This window comes from Durio zibethinus, chromosome 2, assembly GCF_047325235.1.
Source record: "Durio zibethinus cultivar Kanyao isolate XHJ-2024 chromosome 2, ASM4732523v1, whole genome shotgun sequence".
NCBI classification, from domain to species: Eukaryota; Viridiplantae; Streptophyta; class Magnoliopsida; order Malvales; family Malvaceae; genus Durio; species Durio zibethinus.
Window position 1 is genome coordinate 36,946,833 of NC_143163.1, and position 17,921 is coordinate 36,964,753.

Genomic DNA, 17,921 nt, shown 5'->3' on the forward strand with positions numbered 1-17,921 from the left:
TAAAATATTAAAAGTAATATTTTTATTAATTTAAAATTAAATAAAATAAAAAATAATTTATATCAATTAAAATAATATTTTGAATCAAGCTAAACTTAAATTTTAAAATTTTTATCTAAAATCTATCTCGATTTAAATTAGGCTTATCAAATCTGATTATTTATTCAACCTTTGGAGAAATCTAACCAATAATTCTTTTTTTTAATTGTTCAATTTGTCATTTGTCACCTCATAATCACAAATAATTTTATGTGGATTATCTAACAATATGCTATCAATTAACTACATGATTTCCTAATTTTATACAAATTAGATTATTAATTTTACATGGTTTCTTTGTTGTGTTTTTTTCCCTTTTTTTTTTTTATAAATTAACAATAAATTACTACATGTAATAATGATATAAAATTAATTTAGGAAAGAAAAAACTCTTAAAAATATTTTGAGATAATTTAAATAATTCAGTCATCTTTTCTAGAAGTTGAATTTTAACTAAATCGAGGTTCCATCCTAACATTTATAATTTTTTTTTTTTTTTTCATTTCCCCTAAGCATTGATCTCATTTAAATAAAAAAGCCTCCTAAAACTCTTAACATTGAAAGAACTAGAATTTGAAAGAAAAATCTAAATGGTTTCAAATCCAAAATAATGTGAAAAATTATATGATATTCAATTGATACTTAAACTCAAGTGGTTTTGATACTCCAAGACCTTCACAACTCCAAATTCAAATAATTCAGACTTAATTTAAAAGGACTTGATGCAACTCATTTGGGTAGAAACTTATAACAAACTGAAGGACAACCCAAAGTTTTACCTTATTGGATAATTAAATTAAAAAAAAAATTTCCCACCAGAAAAACTTATCCAATCCATGTAATGGATTATAATTATTCACACTATATTTTTGCACCCGCGTTGTCGGGGTTGATAAAGTTTTATCAAATTTAATTTTTAATATATTTGTTATTTTTGTATAAAAATATTTTTATTATTTTAACATAAATAATAAATATATTTTTATAATAATTTCCATTGAAAATTACTTTCAATATATTATATAAATTTATAGTAATTTAATATATAATTAAGTTTTATATAATTAATTTAATATATAATTTAATAAGAATATTATAATAAAATTTCATGAAAAGCCACATGTTAAATTTTCATGAAATAATGAAAATAGTATTTTAATAATTTTATATTTAATTAATTTTATATCTTATTAAATTTTAATATATAATTTAATATAAACATTTTAGTAATTTAGCTAATTATAGTAAAAGAAGCATTCTCGTAATTATAATAAAAAACATATTATATTAATTTTGAGTAATTATGTTAGGAGAGTTATTTTTATAATTATGATAGAAAAGTATTATAATAATTTTGATTAATTATGAAATTAGAAACATTATAATAAATTTAAACAAGTATCAACTACTAATCAATTAATTAAAAAAGTATTAAAATAAATTTCTTATAAATTTACTTTTAATATAGTGTAAAGATGATGTAAATGAAACTTTACTTTACTTTTGATAATCACTTCTTTTTTTTTTTTTTAACTTCTACTTTATAACAACTTTTCAGGAAATAATCGAAAAGCAAATATTCTTAGTAAATAGTATCAACACATCAATTAAATGAAAAGGTTATTTTAAAAATTTTAAACTGATTTTTTTAAAAACTTTAATTATAGCAATCCAACATAATGAACAAAAAAGGAAAAAAGCAATCAAACATAGCATAATACTATGTCTAAAAATTAACTATTAAATTTTAATAAATAAAGAAAAATACACATAACAAACAAAGCTATGCAACATGCAACAACATAATTAAATTAATTAGTTTTAAGAACATTGACATAAGTATGATCATAATCAAAATTTAAATCTTGCTCGATACACGTGAAATCAGAGCCAACTTAGCATAAATATATATTTATTTGATTCTTTTGAAAATGGGTTTTAGGTACAACCAACAAGAAAAAGCAATATTTTATAATAATTAAACAACAAAAGTTTAAATATTAAAATTAAATTCTATTATGTATGAATTTCGTTTGTTAATTGATTTATTCCATTAAATGTAATAGTTGTGTTGATGTTGAGAAAAAATTTCACGAAGTATTACAGTTGTAACTTTTTTTCTTATAAATGCAATCTCATATAAAATAAAGAGCCACCAAAATTTAATTCGTATGGGAAAAAATTAAGCATGTTTTCTAACATGGATTTTTATTGGTTTGTCAATTACTTGAAAGAAATGAAAATTTAGAAAAAAAAAATATAGAGTTTCATTACTTTTATGAATGGGTAAAAATATATTAACACTACAAAATAAGCCCTTAGTAATATATGAAGTTAACTTAAATGCAAAAGATAAGATGATATTTAAATAAAAAAAAAAATCTAGGTTTCAATATGGTAATGGCTCGATTGACACGGGCTTATCTAAAGTTTTACTCGAGTTATTCATAAAAACGTTATTTAAAATAGGGTTAAAAAATAAAAATGTTTTGATGTTAATATTTTATTAAATATAAATTAAATAAAAATAAAATTTTATTAAAAATAATATTTCAAATCCAATCAAAAAAATTAAATTTTAAAACTTTATTTTTAAAACTCTAAATGGAGCTAAAGAAGGGGATCGAATGTAATGCCTTGTCATTGACAAGTCTTGTAACCATCAAATAAAAAATCATAAGAGATTATTTAATATTTTAATTGATTTATTTCTCTCTAATTTTCTTCTATCAGTTTTTTGAAATCCTGTGTGTTAGAAATTATAAAAAGAAAAAAATTAGGAGACAAAAAATTGCTTGATAAAAAAATATTAAATATAAAAATTTATTAATCTAATGATTAAATTATAAAATAAAAAAAATAATTGTAAAATTTAATTATTAAATTGAGTCTAAATTCATATTTATTATATTTTAATATTCATAAATTTAATCATTTATAATTTATAATATTCATAAATCAAATTAACTATAAATAAATGTATTTTAACTATTAATGAACTTAATCATTTATGAATATATGAAATTCATAAATATAATTAATTGTAAGTAAGTTATATTATTTGTTTTTCGTGTCATTTAAATTTTGAATTTAAATTCATATTTATTATTTATTAGTTATGAATCAAACCTAAATAGAATCAATAAAACACTTAATCATTTATGAATTTATGTATTCATGAATTCAATTAATTATGAATGAATATATTAAATATTTAATATAATTTAAGTTTAACATTTTTATAAATATATATGATTATAGTCTTAAGTTCCATTTGTTTCGTAGAAAATTTTTGAAAAATAATTTTTGAAAAATATTTATATTTTATGAATTAAAAGAGATTTTTTGTTGTTTTGATGAATTAATGAAAAATATTTTATGTTGTTTGGTTGTTTTTTGGAGAATCTATTTTTTAAAATAATATTAGTATAACTATTAAAATATTAAAATTATTTATTATTAAAAAATATTAAAAATATTTATTATTAAATTTATTAATATTAAAAAATAATTATATAATAATAATAGTTAATATTAAAATATGATGTTTATATAAAAAATACTTAAAATAAAAACGATTTATTATTCTTTAAATTATTTATTAATATATATTAATATATTATTTATTAATAATATTTATTAATATATTATATTATTGGTATATTATTCATTAATAATATATTGTTATAATATTTATTAATTAAATTAATAATATATTATTGTATTTTTATTAATATACTATAATATTTTCTTAATATTATTTATTAATATATTATATTAATAGTATATTATTTATTAATATATTATAATATTATTTATAAATAAAATTATGGTCAAAATTATTAATAAATAGTTATATTCATAGATAGTTATTTTTCAAAAAATATATTTTCTTTTTCAAATTCATAAGATAATTTAAAAAAAAATAACCTCATTTTCTATTGATCAATAAGTTATTTTTTGTTGAATAATCAATTTTGTATTAAACAAATATTTAAAAATATGAATTGTTTTTTAATTATTTTTTATAAAATAAATGAAGTCTTAGATTGTTTTATCAAGCATAAAGCAAGAAGAAAAAGAACTTATGATCAACTAGCTTAGAATGAAAGATAATATAATACACGTTTTATTCTTGAACATAAATTCTATAATATATATATATATATATATATATATTTTAACTTTTTTAGATACAATATAATTTTACTAATATAGTTTTTTATTCTTTACATTGGGTTAATAAATTATTTATTATAATTCTTATTTGAACATAATATTTATAATATGAATTTATAAATTATAAATAATATTTTTATACATATTTAATTTCAATAAAAATTTTTAAATAATATGATTAAAAATAATATAAAAATTTTGTAAAAACTTACAAAATGTAATATTAATTTATTATTACTTATTTCCTCTGAAATCTCATACATACACATGAGAGACAGGAAAAAGCAAACCCATAATTTCATATTTCAAAGAAATCAAAAACACAATCAAATCACATGTTGAATGAATCTTTTTGGTCTTCCTTTTTAGTCAATCCCCACTTCACCATTTATTCCTCTTGTAACAGTTGACATACGAACCCCTCTTTTACTCTCTCTTTTGCCCTGACTTTAATTTAATTCACTTTCTTTATTTTTTTAATTAAAATTACACCTACCAATCCTTTAAAAAATCCATATTTCGTGACGTAATATGAAATTATACATCATATTTTTAATTTATCAAATTTTTTATGACAATTCACGTCTTGATTTATCGAATTCAAAATCAATGTGAATAAAAAAAATCTATATAAAAATTCTTCATTTACTTGGTAAGGTGGATAGCAAGAAAAAAATTTTAATTCAATTGTTGAGCAATAATAAAATAATAAATATGGATACAAACTCAACAATTAAATTAATTTATTTTTTCATTTTTCTTATCAACTAAAGTTAAGAAATACCAAATAAAATCACTGCTTCCTCTATTCCATTTTTTATCTATTTTTTGAAAAATTTCAAAATTATTTTTTATGATTTTTTGTTTTTTAATATTAAAAATCATAAAATTTTAATTATAAAAAATTTAATTTTAATATTAAGTATATTTAAAATAAAATTTTTTTAAAAAATTTCATAAAATTCAATACCTTTCAAATATTTTAAGACAAATAAAGTATAATTTATAAATTATCTTTGAAGAGTTGTATGCAGTATGAACCAGTAACTTAAAATCTACATTTATGATCAAAGAAGAAAAAAATTAATTAAAATAAACAAGAGAGGGGGAGACAAAGTATGGGGAGAAAATTGTACTAAAAGGGAAGAAAAAAACAAAGAAAGGAGAAGGTGAGAAGACAGAGAGAGAGAGAGAGAGAGAGAGAGAGAGAGAAAGTACAAGAGTGAAAGTTGAAGAGAAAGAAAGTGTTAGTTTAACGCCGATTTTGTCCAGAGGGAGACAACAGCGTGTCTGCAAAAATCCTAAAAATTCGATTCAGTTTTACTTTAAAAAGCAATGAAGAGCGATGGAAACATTAAAAAAAAAATGAATAAATTAATACTAAAATAAAAAAAAGGGGAAGCACACACGCAGATCAAAGGAGGACCATGGAAAAACTTGGTACTCTTTTATTTTTTTAAAACTATTATTCAATGTACAATACCAGCGATGCTTGGTGTGCCGGTAAACATTGTTGCCTTTCAAATGACCCCATTTCTTACTTCAAAGATTTTTCACTTTCTTTCTCCTTTTCTTTTCTGTTTTTCCTTTCGAATTTTTGGTCTTTGGTTTGTTGTGCTTTGCTGTGAGTGTTTATTGGTCAATCTGAAGAATTTGGTTTTAATATAGAAGAAAAACAGTGAACGTGCTATTCTTTGTCTTTGTTGTCTTAGACTAAAACACTTCACGCTTGGAAGATAACATGATTAGTGTTGTTTCTCTGTGAAATCCCACTTATTTTATATGGCAAGAGAAAAAAAGAAGAAAACCTTTTTTTTTTTTTTCGTAGAGAGAGATGATGGATATCTTTGGAGTTTGAGCTGTTTTACATCTTTTGAGAGCCATGCTTGTCTCTGAGAATTGAAAAGCTTTCTCTTTTTTGAGTTCTGGGTCTTTCTTCTCTTCTCTCGCTGGATTGTGACAACTAGTTCTTCAGGCCATTTCTTTGTTAAGCTTGTGTTTGTGTTTAAAAACTTTTGGTTATTGAATCACGCAAAACAATGCTATGTTGATAAATAAACTTGGAGTTTTAGCTTAGCAAGTACCCTTTTCTTTCTGTTTCAGCAAAAAAAGGAAGCTGTTGAAATTGCCAGTACTATAGAGAAAGTTGTCTTATTTGTGGTGTATTGTGTATGCATGTTTTCTTGGAGCTTTTTCTAGCTCAGATATGAAGTGGGTATCAAAGAAAGAAGAAGAAAAACAAGAAGGCATAGAGAAACAAGTTGAGATAGTCTTGTGCTTTTGCTGATGGGTCTCAAGCTGCAACAGAGCCACCACCACTCAGTGGCTGTGAAAGTGAGTGAACAAATGGGGACCAAAAGAGGGTACACATTTATTCAGGCTAACAGGGCTTGGCTACCAAAATTTCTGTTGCTTTGGGTAATGGTGATGGCTTTTATGAGCACTTGGATCTACAAAAACATGGATGCTGACAACAAAGTAAGGAGGAAGGAAGTACTGAGTAGCATGTGTGATCAGAGGGCAAGGATGTTGCAGGATCAATTCAGTGTTAGTGTTAACCATGTTCATGCCCTGGCCGTTCTAGTCTCCACTTTTCATTACTACAAGAATCCATCTGCTATTGATCAGGTTTGTGCTTCTTGTTCCTGAATTTTGATCTTGTTGTTCTTCTTGTCGGTGGTATTGGTGGAGTTCTGTGTGGTTTCGGTGGAGAGTTGAGAGATTAAAAATTTCATTTTCATTTTTAGTTTTACATTTGTTTTATTTTGTTAGAAAAAATAGCCTTTGTAAAACTTAGTCTGGTTGATCTTATATTTTCTTAAAAATCGTAGATGGTGAAATTTTTTTTCTTGTTCAGCTTTTGTCCAAGTTTTACAAAATTAAACGTGGCATCCTAGATGATTATTGCCTTTTCTGATTGTGCACTTTTGGGCTTTGGTTTTTTGCAAGAAATGCAGGAGACCTTTGCAGAGTACACTGCCAGAACTGCTTTTGAGAGGCCATTGCTTAGTGGGGTGGCCTATGCAGAAAGAGTGGTACATTCAGAGAGGGAGAAATTTGAGAGGCAGCATGGCTGGACAATAAAGACAATGCAGAGGGAACCTTCTCCTATTCGAGACGAGTATGCTCCTGTGATATTCTCTCAAGAAACTGTTTCTTACATTGAATCGCTTGACATGATGTCAGGGGAGGTATGCCATTTACTATTTATAATTTTTAAGTTTTACATGTAGTCTGATATTTAAATTCAGTGTTAGACTTGACTGGCAATATCCATGTTGCATTATGCAGGAGGACCGAGAAAACATCTTAAGGGCTAGGGCTACTGGGAAAGCTGTGCTAACTAGCCCCTTCAGGCTACTGGGTTCTCATCATCTTGGAGTTGTATTGACATTCCCTGTCTACAAATCCAAGCTCCCACTGAGACCGACTGTGGAAGAGCGCATTGAAGCAACTGCAGGGTAAGTCTTACAGCTTGTCTTTCTACTTTTAATGGCCAGTTTATGTTTGAAACATTTTTGTGCTTGGTCTTGTTTGTAAGCTTGTTCCTTCTATATTTAGTAATATATGCGACATAGTTTTGAATTTATTGGTCAAATTGAAAAGCAACTCAAGATAGTCTGAGAGTGTAGATGATGAGAAAGTGTGCAGTCTATTGCAACTGCAGTTGTATTAGAATGCACGTTTCAAACTAAAAGGTTTAGACTCTTGGTCATATGATTTCTGCTGATGAAGTTAGTTATTTGAAGGTATACAAGTTTAGCAGAAGCTGTACTGTTCTTCATTTAGTAGACAATCATAACTCTTCATTACCTTTTCTCTGATGGGAGTCTGGATAGCACGACCATTGACCCCACAATTGTCCAAAGCAACTCCTATTACGACCTCAACAAGTTTCTAGGATGGACGCTACTTGGTTGTGCTGACATCACCATTTTGGCTACCACTGCTGACAACAATTGCTGTTTCATTGTGATCATTACCAGCAGTGTGGTGCTCCATGATTTGGTACTGTTGCTAGCACTTCCTTTGGTGCCAGCATAAGTACCTTTACCACCCTTACATCACCTGTACCTGGCATTGGACATTTTTATTTTCTCCATGAATTTGAGTTTAACATTCATAATGATGAATTTTTTAAATACTACTGTTTTTTCCTGGCTAACTAGGCTTCCAGTTATTATGATGGCTTGAAAAAACTGGCATATACACTTTCTCAAAAAAAAAAAAAAAGGCTAATTGCTCCCGTTAGTGCATTTCTTAATTTGTGCATCATAGATTTTCTAATATGTCAACTAACTTCTAAATGAACACAGATACCTTGGTGGAGCCTTTGATGTGGAGTCTCTTGTGGAGAATCTACTAGGGCAACTTGCTGGAAATCAGGCAATTCTAGTGAATGTGTACGACATTACTAACTCTTCAGATCACCTGATCATGTATGGTCACGAAAATCAAGATGGTGACTTGGCTCTGTTGCATGAAAGCAAGCTTGATTTTGGAGATCCTTTTAGGAAGCATCAAATGATTTGTAGGTAAGTGTATCACTGACTACTTATTTACAAGGTTGATGGAATGACTGCAGTTGTTTATGCAAGCACTCACTATTTGGCATTCTGAGCAGATATCATCAGAAGGCACCCACATCGTGGACAGCGCTGACCACTGCATTCTTATTCTTTGTGATCTGCTTATTAGTTGGTTATATCTTATATGGTGCGGCAATACACATTGTTAAAGTTGAAGATGATTTCCATGAAATGGAAGAACTGAAGGTTCGGGCAGAAGCTGCTGATGTTGCCAAATCACAGGTACATTTTCAGGATATATCTATCAACTCGTTGTTGACCACCAATTTCCAAGCTAAAAACCAATTACTACTTGAGTATCACTTGTGTTCTTGATACAGTTTCTGGCAACAGTTTCTCATGAAATTAGGACTCCCATGAATGGCATCCTTGGTATTTTCCAGATCTCTCAAGTTTTTCTCTGTGAAATATATGTTCAAGGACATTAACAGATTTTAATTGGAAATGTTCTGATGACTTTTTGAATGGTTGCAGGGATGCTTGCTTTGCTTTTAGATACAGAATTAAGTTCAACACAAAGGGATTATGCTCAGACTGCTCAAGTGTGTGGAAAGGCACTGATAACATTGATAAATGAGGTGCTTGACCGGGCAAAAATTGAAGCCAGAAAGTTGGAGCTGGAAACTGTCCCCTTTGACCTTCGTTCTATCCTAGATGATGTGCTTTCTTTATTTTCTGAGAAGTCTAGAAACAAAGGTGTCGAGGTAAGTCCAGATGAAGTTAATAGAAAACCTAATGCTTCATTTTTCAATATGTTTCTCTATTTTAGATATTTCATATAGGCTAGCTTATAGGGGTTGCCTATGACAGAAAGAAAAAACCTTATGGATTATGATTATCAAACTAACTTGGTTTCAATGGTTTGTTGACATCAATAAATGGTGATGTTCCTGATGCATTACAACGACTCAAATATGGTGTAATTGTTCGGGAAGTGAAGCTGGCAGTCTTTGTTTCTGATAAAGTACCAGAAATGGTTATGGGGGATCCAGGAAGATTCAGACAGATAATTACAAATCTTGTTGGGAACTCTGTTAAAGTAAGTTGGTTGCTCAACCTTCACTCTTTTTGGCACTCATTTAGGTAGTATATGTTAATTTTCATCTTAACCCTTTTCTTGGATTATTATCTACTTAATTGACGGAGGTTTTTGATCTTATGCCATAAGAAACCTTTTTTGGGATCAATTTGTATTAATTGAGTTTATTTTCTTCTATGTAACTGATTATTCTTCTCATAAAATTTCTTTCTAATAAGTTGGTAGTCATTTAAATTGTGTGTTTGATAGTTCACAGAACGGGGACACATATTTGTTAAAGTCCATCTAGCTGAAAACACTAAGTCTATGGTAGATGCAAAAGCTGAAACTTGTTTGAATGGAAGGCCAGATGAAAATGTGCTGATATCAGGTGCTCGCCAGTTTAAAACTTTGAGTGGTTATGAAGCAGCTGATGAGCGGAACAGTTGGGATTCCTTCAAGCATTTAGTTGCTGATGAAGAATTGCGATATGATGCATCAATAAACATGACAGTTGCTGATGAGGCTTCTCGGAGTGTCTCTTTGATGGTATCTGTGGAGGATACTGGCATTGGGATCCCTTTGATTGCCCAGGAAAGGGTTTTCATGCCATTTATGCAGGCAGATAGCTCAACGTCCAGAAATTATGGTGGGACTGGTATAGGCTTGAGCATTACTAAGTGCTTGGTTGAGTTAATGGGTGGTCACATAAGCTTCATTAGCCGGCCACAAGTTGGAAGCACATTCTCATTCACTGCTGTTTTTGGAAGGTGTAAAAATGCTTCATTTACTGATACGAAAAAATCCAATGCTGAAGATCTTCCTTCTGGTTTCAGAGGATTGAAAGCAATAGTAGTTGATGGAAAACCAGTTAGAGCTGCTGTAACCAGATACCACTTGAAGAGGCTTGGTATACTGGTTGAAGTTGCAAGTAGTATCAAGATTGCAGCTTCTGCATGTGGGAAAAATGGTTCTTCATGCGGGTAAGTTGAATTCCCATTTAGAATTATTATTATTTGGGAGATAATTAGTAAATTCAGTTAACTTATGTTTTACATTTTGGGAATTTGCCTGATGTATTTGCTTGATGCTTTAATCACGTTGACAAGATCTTGTCAATGATTACTCCTTTTGAACACTTCTATCAGTGTCTTAAGTTGAACCTTTTCTAATGCCCTAGTGATACCTTATCTAAGACTCAGATTACTTTTACACTGCTAAGTACTTGTTTTTGCTTTTCATGAATGTTAAAAAAGTAAGAGATGGTTTTAGAAATCTAAACCAACCATCAAACTGCTATAAGAAGACCAACTAATATAGATCATTGGACCAAAAAAACATGCTACCTTCTATCCATATTATCATATTTAACCTTGTAGAACTACTTAATTAAATATTGCAGAAGTAAAATCCAGCCAGATATAATTCTTGTTGAGAAAGATTCATGGCTTTCTGGCGAGGATGGTGGCTTGAGCTTACGAATATTGGACTGGAAACAGAATGGACATGCGTTTAAGTTGCCGAAGATGATTCTTCTTGCAACAAATATTACGAATGCTGAACTTGAGAAAGCAAAGGCAGCAGGTTTTGCTGATACTATGATTATGAAACCTATGAGGGCAAGTATGGTGGCTGCATGTCTTCAACAGGTGCTGGGGATAGGGAAGAAGAGGCAGTCCGGAACAGACATGCTGAATGGCTCTTCAGTCCTTCGGAGTCTACTCTTTGGAAAGAAAATATTAGTAGTTGATGACAATATAGTAAATCGTAGAGTTGCTGCTGGTGCATTGAAGAAGTTTGGAGCTGCTGTAGAATGTGCTGAAAGTGGAAAAGCTGCACTAAAATTGCTTCAGCTTCCACACTGTTTTGATGCTTGCTTCATGGACATTCAGATGCCAGAAATGGATGGGTATGTATACCATATCTTTCTCATTGAGAAACAATCAAAATACCAAAAAGAAAGATTAAAGAAAAAAGTTTATCTGTTGTTGTGTCATTCTGCTTTGTATCTGTGGGCAATTATCTGATATTCATAATATGATCTTTTTCTAATAGTATGGCAGTTATATTATTTTAGATAGCTGGTTAAAAGCTGTAAACCATTTTCACTTATGATATTGTGCTTATCCATGCATCTTTCTCTATTTATCTGTTTCTTTTTCTTCTAAGACACGTACATGGATGTACTATAGCTATGATACATGATGACCATTATAGATCTACCTTGGACCAAGAGATATACCATAAAATAGGTGCAATATTGTGAGAGAAGCCAACTGAAAAGAAAAGAAAAAAAAAAAAAAGTGGACTGAACGCTACATATGGAATAACCGGTTAAAATTACTGGGTATTCACGGTATCCAAGTCTGAGATTAGCTTGTTGTTGACATCCTTCAGATTACAAATGACATAAAGCAGTAATTTTGAATCTCAGGGCTTAATGCTAATCAAGGCATGGCAAAAGGAAACTAGAAAATCCTTGTGAAGCATTTTCATTATTTCAATACTGTGTAACACTTGTTTTTCTTTACTGTGCAGCACTTCATTTATTCATCAAATTCCTCCTTTCCCCTATGCTTTCCTCCCCACTATATCTGAAATTTCTCTCAAATTGATGTCTCTAGCCAATGGTATGTATACCGGACAGTTCAAAACAAAGGAAACTTCTTGAAAAGCAGAATACACCAATCCATCCCTTGGACTCATTCTTCCATTCTGTATTCCAACTTCTATACTTCAGTAACAAAGTTGGAGTTTGGACATGTCCTTTAAGTGAAATGGGCTTTTTTTGTGTTCAGCGGGGATTGAAATTAGTTTTCTTATTGCTTGATACTTTGTTAAGCAGCGTCTCTAGCAATGTTTTCTTGTTTCAATGACAACCTAATAATATCATTACTTTACTGTGTATTTCTTCAATGCTGCCGTGATTGTGATTTTTCGTTTTCCGACAGATTATCATCCTTTACGTCCAAGACAAATAAATTTAAATATTAATCATTGTATAGGGAAGATAGCATGTGAATATAGTAATATCATGAACTTTTATTTCAGGTTTGAGGCAACTCGTCGAATTCGAATGATGGAGAGTCAGGCAAATGAACAGATGAACGGAGGCATGGATGAAGGGTCTGCCAGGAAGGGTGAGTGGCATGTGCCAATATTAGCCATGACAGCTGATGTAATTCATGCGACTTATGACGAGTGCCTGAAATGTGGGATGGATGGATATGTCTCAAAGCCCTTTGAGGAAGAGAATCTCTATCAGGCTGTAGCCAAGTTCTTCAAAGCCAAACCCATCTCAGACTCATAGCGACAGCTCCAGCCTCTTTCAGAAAAGCAGACAAAACAAAACTGAGAAATATGTGGGTTGGACTTTACCAGCAAATTTTCCCATCCTGCTGGTGCATTGGTTTTAACCACTGCATGGTTTGCCTGGCATCCTGAGGATAATTGACCCCATCAAAACATATTCTGGCAGTCATTTCTAACCAACTTAAATTTATGATTAGAATTTCAGTACTTGTATACTACCACAGGAACTCCATCCCAATCTGTTTGTATAGATCTTTACAAGGGGATAGAAAGGTATAAATCTCATTTTCTTTGGAGATTTCAAAACTTTCATTTGGAAACGGTTCCGGTCCTTGTGCCTTGATTTTTATAAATTCTGTTATCAGAAAGAGGTAGCTACAAGTAGATCAGTCTGCCCTTCATACATGATTTTCATTTTGAAATTCCCTGAGTTTTATAGGCAGCAGCAATGCAAAAAAAGTTGATCTTCTTATGCCCTTTCCTTATTCATGATTATTGGAAACAAGTGAATGGTTGATTTGAACAACTAGAGGGCAGCTATATCAAAGCAATGCAAGTTATGGAATTGCAGGAACAGGAGGCGGTCCAAGTGGGCAATTAGCTTCGCAATCGGCTTTTACGTAATAGCACGGATGTGATTTTTTTGATATGCAGCACCAACAATCACGTAATAGGGAGGCCTCGGATTTCGCTACACTGCGTGGTCTATGACTGCATGGTCCTAGTGTTATTTTGCTGCATGATGGTACGGTCGAATCAAGCTCTAATTAAAGGTTCCATTAAAAAAAAAAAGAAAGAAATCATTTCAATGTACAAAACTACATGAGATACATGTGAAGATGAAAAGGGTATATGAAAAATTAAAAACAATTAAAGGTATTAGGTACAAATTGAACGAAGCACGCACATTCATGAAAAACGAAAAGAGAGGCAAAAACTAGGAATAGGAAAGCCAAACGAGTAGCCATTAACTCGGTTGCTACCATGTTGACAAGAAATATTATTGAAGGTCTTTTCCAAAGCTTTTCAATATATATACCATAATCACTATGATATAAATGGAAATACAATAAATAAATAATACTATTATTATTGGAGAGATCCTCTCTCATTCTTTTTTCTTAACTATTTATTATGTCATAAGTGGACCCAAAATAAATGTAAATCAGTTAAAAGCTCAACAGTTAAATTTATATGCTTAATTATATAGTTAATATTTGGCTTTTCCTAAAAAGGAAAGAAACCAAACATTGGAAGATTGATTTTGGATAAGCAGAGCAGCAATCGGTCAACTTCGAAATACCCGATCAAAAATTGATAATTATAATAAATCGGTTTGATTTTTTTTTATTTAATAAATTAAATCGATTTAAAATTTAATTTTTATGATTTATTCAATCGGTTTTCGATGTTCAATTTTAAAAATTGAACGATCAAAATAATAGATATTTAATAATTAAATAATTAAAATTATATTTTAATTAATTTTAATTTTCCCAATTACCCATTTACCCTTTGCCTTTTGTACATTTCCCTAAACTTTAAATCCCCAATTTTATTTTCCTTTCTTTCTTTCTCGACTCTCACACTCTCTTTAGCCTCTCCATCTTTCACCATACCAACCTCTTTCTCATCTCAGTTTCTTGAATCTTCTCTCACTTGTCACAATCATGCCTGAGACCTAGACTCCATTAGTGACGACTGAGGAGCCCTTGGAGCCCGAAGCCACCACACCATACTACCAGAGCATACCCATCAATGGTCACCATCTTTGGGTTTTTGCCTTCCCCTTTTGTCAAACTAGTTGTGTGCTTCACCTCTTTCCTTCACTTGATTCATGATGTGTGCTTAAACCCATATTTAATGTTGAATTTAGATAATCTCGAGGAGTCCATTATAGAAGAATTAATAAAAGTTTGTTGGCCTTTAATTGTTTCCTGTCAAAGAATTATACATGTTTGTGAATTTTAATAACGTTTCTCTCTTATTTTCAAACTTATTACAATAACTACCTTATATGATTTACATAGTTGAATGTTGAAAACTAAAAAAAAATTAGAGGATCGACGAAAATGAGAAAATCAACGGCAACCGATTTACTCAATTCGGTTCGGTTACATTTGGTTTTGTCTATTTTCTTCGATCGATTTAGTTCTTTATTAAATTAAACTAATTATTTTATTTTTACAATTAAATTAATCAAATCGATCGTTTGCTATGCCTTAATTTTGGATTCAATGTTGCATTCATTTAAGGATCATGTTTAAATTTTGATTAAAAATGTCTACTATTTAGAGAGAAATTTCTGTAATTATTTAAAAATCCGTGAGTGTTTGAATTTTGACTCAACTTATGAAATAATTTTTTATTCTAGGAGCAAAGTCAAACGTTTGATTTTTAAAATTTTAATATTTTTAGCCTATGCGATAAGCTCATTTGAGCTAGATAAAATTATAAATCAAATTTTTTCTAAAAAAGTACTAGCTTTTACTAACAAATATTTAATATTTTTAAAAAATAACACCTTACCCTTTTTTTTTTTCTAACTTTTCTATTGATTTTATTTTTTTTTATTTTTAATTAACAAAAAAATTTCTTGATTTTATTTATTCCTTTCATCTAAAAGTTTATAATTTATTTTAATAAAATTAAATAATTTATTTTTCATCTATTAAAAAATTAAAAAATATTTTTTATATTTACTTTTGCATAAAGTTTATCAAATATTATTTTAACTTTTTCATAAAATGCTTTTTTTTAAAACTTCCATACAATATTTTTAAAACAATTCTACTCAAATAACACTAATGGACCAAAGAGACCCTGACTCTGCTAATTTTTTTTCCTTTAAATTACTCTTAATTTTCATTATAAAAAACCTCTTAATTTTCATAAAAAATAATACCTCTCTTACATATAGATTGATTTTCCATTACGAAAACGTTCACAATAAAATTAATTACCATGTAATTTATTAATAAAATATTAAAATTTTATAGTTTCACTGACCAATATTCACCATCACCTTAGTTTTTATATATTGTCCATGCTCCTTTATTGTCGAGATAGGCGCCATTTGAGGATGTAAGGTTAGGTTTGTTTTATTTATTATTTACAATAATTCGACTTCTTATTAGGTTGATAACTTAACTCATCTCTGGTGGATGGGTTGGTAACTTAACTCATTTTTTATGGATTTTGATCTGATTTAATTTCATAAGATCAATTTTTTTTTTTAAATTGAATTTTGAGTAGGGTCAGATTGAATAATACTAAGAAAAAATCAAAGTTGGGTCGAGTTCAGATTTTAGACAAATATGATCCGACTTGATATTATATAAAAATTATTTTTAATTAATTATTTAATTATATATATATTTATATTTAAAAATAATAATTTATATTTTAAAAATAATATTTTATTAATTTTGGGTTGAGTTGGATTGAATCATGTACGATTTATATAATATTGGATCGGGTTTGAGTATGAAAAAAATTAAAAAAATTTTGAGTCAGGTTCGGGACAAATAAAAACCTACCTTGACCCGACCCGTTGCCAACCCTACTTCTTACTTTATAATCAAAAGTCCATATCAGTTTGTAAGGCTACATCTATATCAAATCAAAAGTTTATGTTTGAGCTAGATTTAATAATTTTAAATATGATATAAAAATAATAATAAAAAAATTATATATGGGTTTAGTATAATCATATTTTGTGTCTTAATTATGTTTATACGATTAAGATATAATATTATTCGTGTTGTCTTCGTATAAAATAGTAAAAACACGCTTAAAACACAATAATATTTATACAAGCATATATAATATATAAATTATAAAAATATTTTAATTTATTTTTAAAATAAATTATTAATCATATTTATCATATATTTTGGTGTATCAATAGATTATAAATATTTTATTTTTAAATAATTTATGTTTAAATGCTAATTTAAATAATTTTTTGTTTAAATATATAAATTAATTGAGTTTAATCATGTTATTCATGTTGTGTTGTGTCGTGTTACTTGCGTTGTATTAAATAAATTAATTTTAAATATATTATTTGTATTGTATGTAATACATATAATAAATATGTCATATTAATAATTAAATTATTAATATCATTTAAATATTTGTATTGTATCCATATCAAGATTATTCATGTTGTATAATAAACATGTTACGTGTGTGTTTAGGTTATGTATATCATTTAAATATTTGTATCATATTTGTGTTAAAATTATTTGTATTGTGTCTAAAATCATATCTGACATAAAATATGACACAATGATATGAATGATCAAATCTAGTTTGAGCCAATTAATTTTTAAATCAGTTGATGTGATATTAAAATTTATATTTAAAACTTATAAATTTACAAAAATTTATACATATAATATATCCTTCAGATAAATAAATATAAGAATAGAAAATTCAATGATAAATTAATTATTTTGAAAAAGCAACCTTTGAATACAAAATCAAATTTAATTAATAATTAAATATTCAATTCTTTTGAGGAGAAAAATAAAGTCAAAACTTCCAAATGTTTCAAATCACGTTGATTATGGAAAGAGAAGGATTTCAACTACACAATTCAGAAATTAAGAAATGGACATATACCAAAAATTTTCACAGAGCTAAAAAAATTTTGGGCAACAGTTTGGCTAGGTTCTCCAAGCAAATCTTAACATCAGTAATTAACAAAAGTAGATTGATAATAATACGGTGGCGGATCGAAATTTGATTCCAAAACCGCAACAGATTCTTTATTGAGC

General features: G+C 28.5%; 1 protein-coding gene across 4 annotated transcripts; it reads left to right on the plus strand.

Annotated features, from left to right (window-relative positions):
• The first annotated feature begins 5,388 nt into the window (after positions 1–5,388).
• LOC111318145 (histidine kinase CRE1-like) lies at positions 5,389–13,433 on the plus strand. 4 transcript variants are annotated; one of them, XM_022920817.2, is made up of 12 exons: positions 5,389–5,658; positions 6,322–6,846; positions 7,176–7,409; positions 7,510–7,679; positions 8,535–8,753; positions 8,843–9,029; positions 9,128–9,179; positions 9,282–9,511; positions 9,748–9,846; positions 10,096–10,808; positions 11,228–11,734; positions 12,877–13,433. In XM_022920817.2, exons 2-12 carry the CDS (start codon positions 6,505–6,507, stop codon positions 13,133–13,135), a joined length of 3,012 nt encoding a protein of 1,003 aa, XP_022776552.1. In that variant the 5' UTR covers positions 5,389–5,658; positions 6,322–6,504; the 3' UTR covers positions 13,136–13,433. The 4 variants fall into 4 exon arrangements, with proteins under 4 accessions (XP_022776552.1, XP_022776553.1, XP_089611001.1 ...); XM_022920818.2 differs by having other exon boundaries at positions 6,418–6,846; XM_089754875.1 differs by having other exon boundaries at positions 5,453–5,721.
• Positions 13,434–17,921: the final 4,488 nt, after the last annotated feature.

Coding starts and splice junctions, on each gene's coding strand:
- LOC111318145 (XM_022920817.2), top strand. CDS start 6,505: ATGGGTCTCAAGCTGCAACAGAGCCACCACCACTCAGTGGCTGTGAAA. Junction 9,512..9,747: donor CTAGAAACAAAGGTGTCGAG/GTAAGTCCAGAT, acceptor CGGGAAGTGAAG/CTGGCAGTCTTTGTTTCTGA. Junction 10,809..11,227: donor AAAAATGGTTCTTCATGCGG/GTAAGTTGAATT, acceptor TAAATATTGCAG/AAGTAAAATCCAGCCAGATA.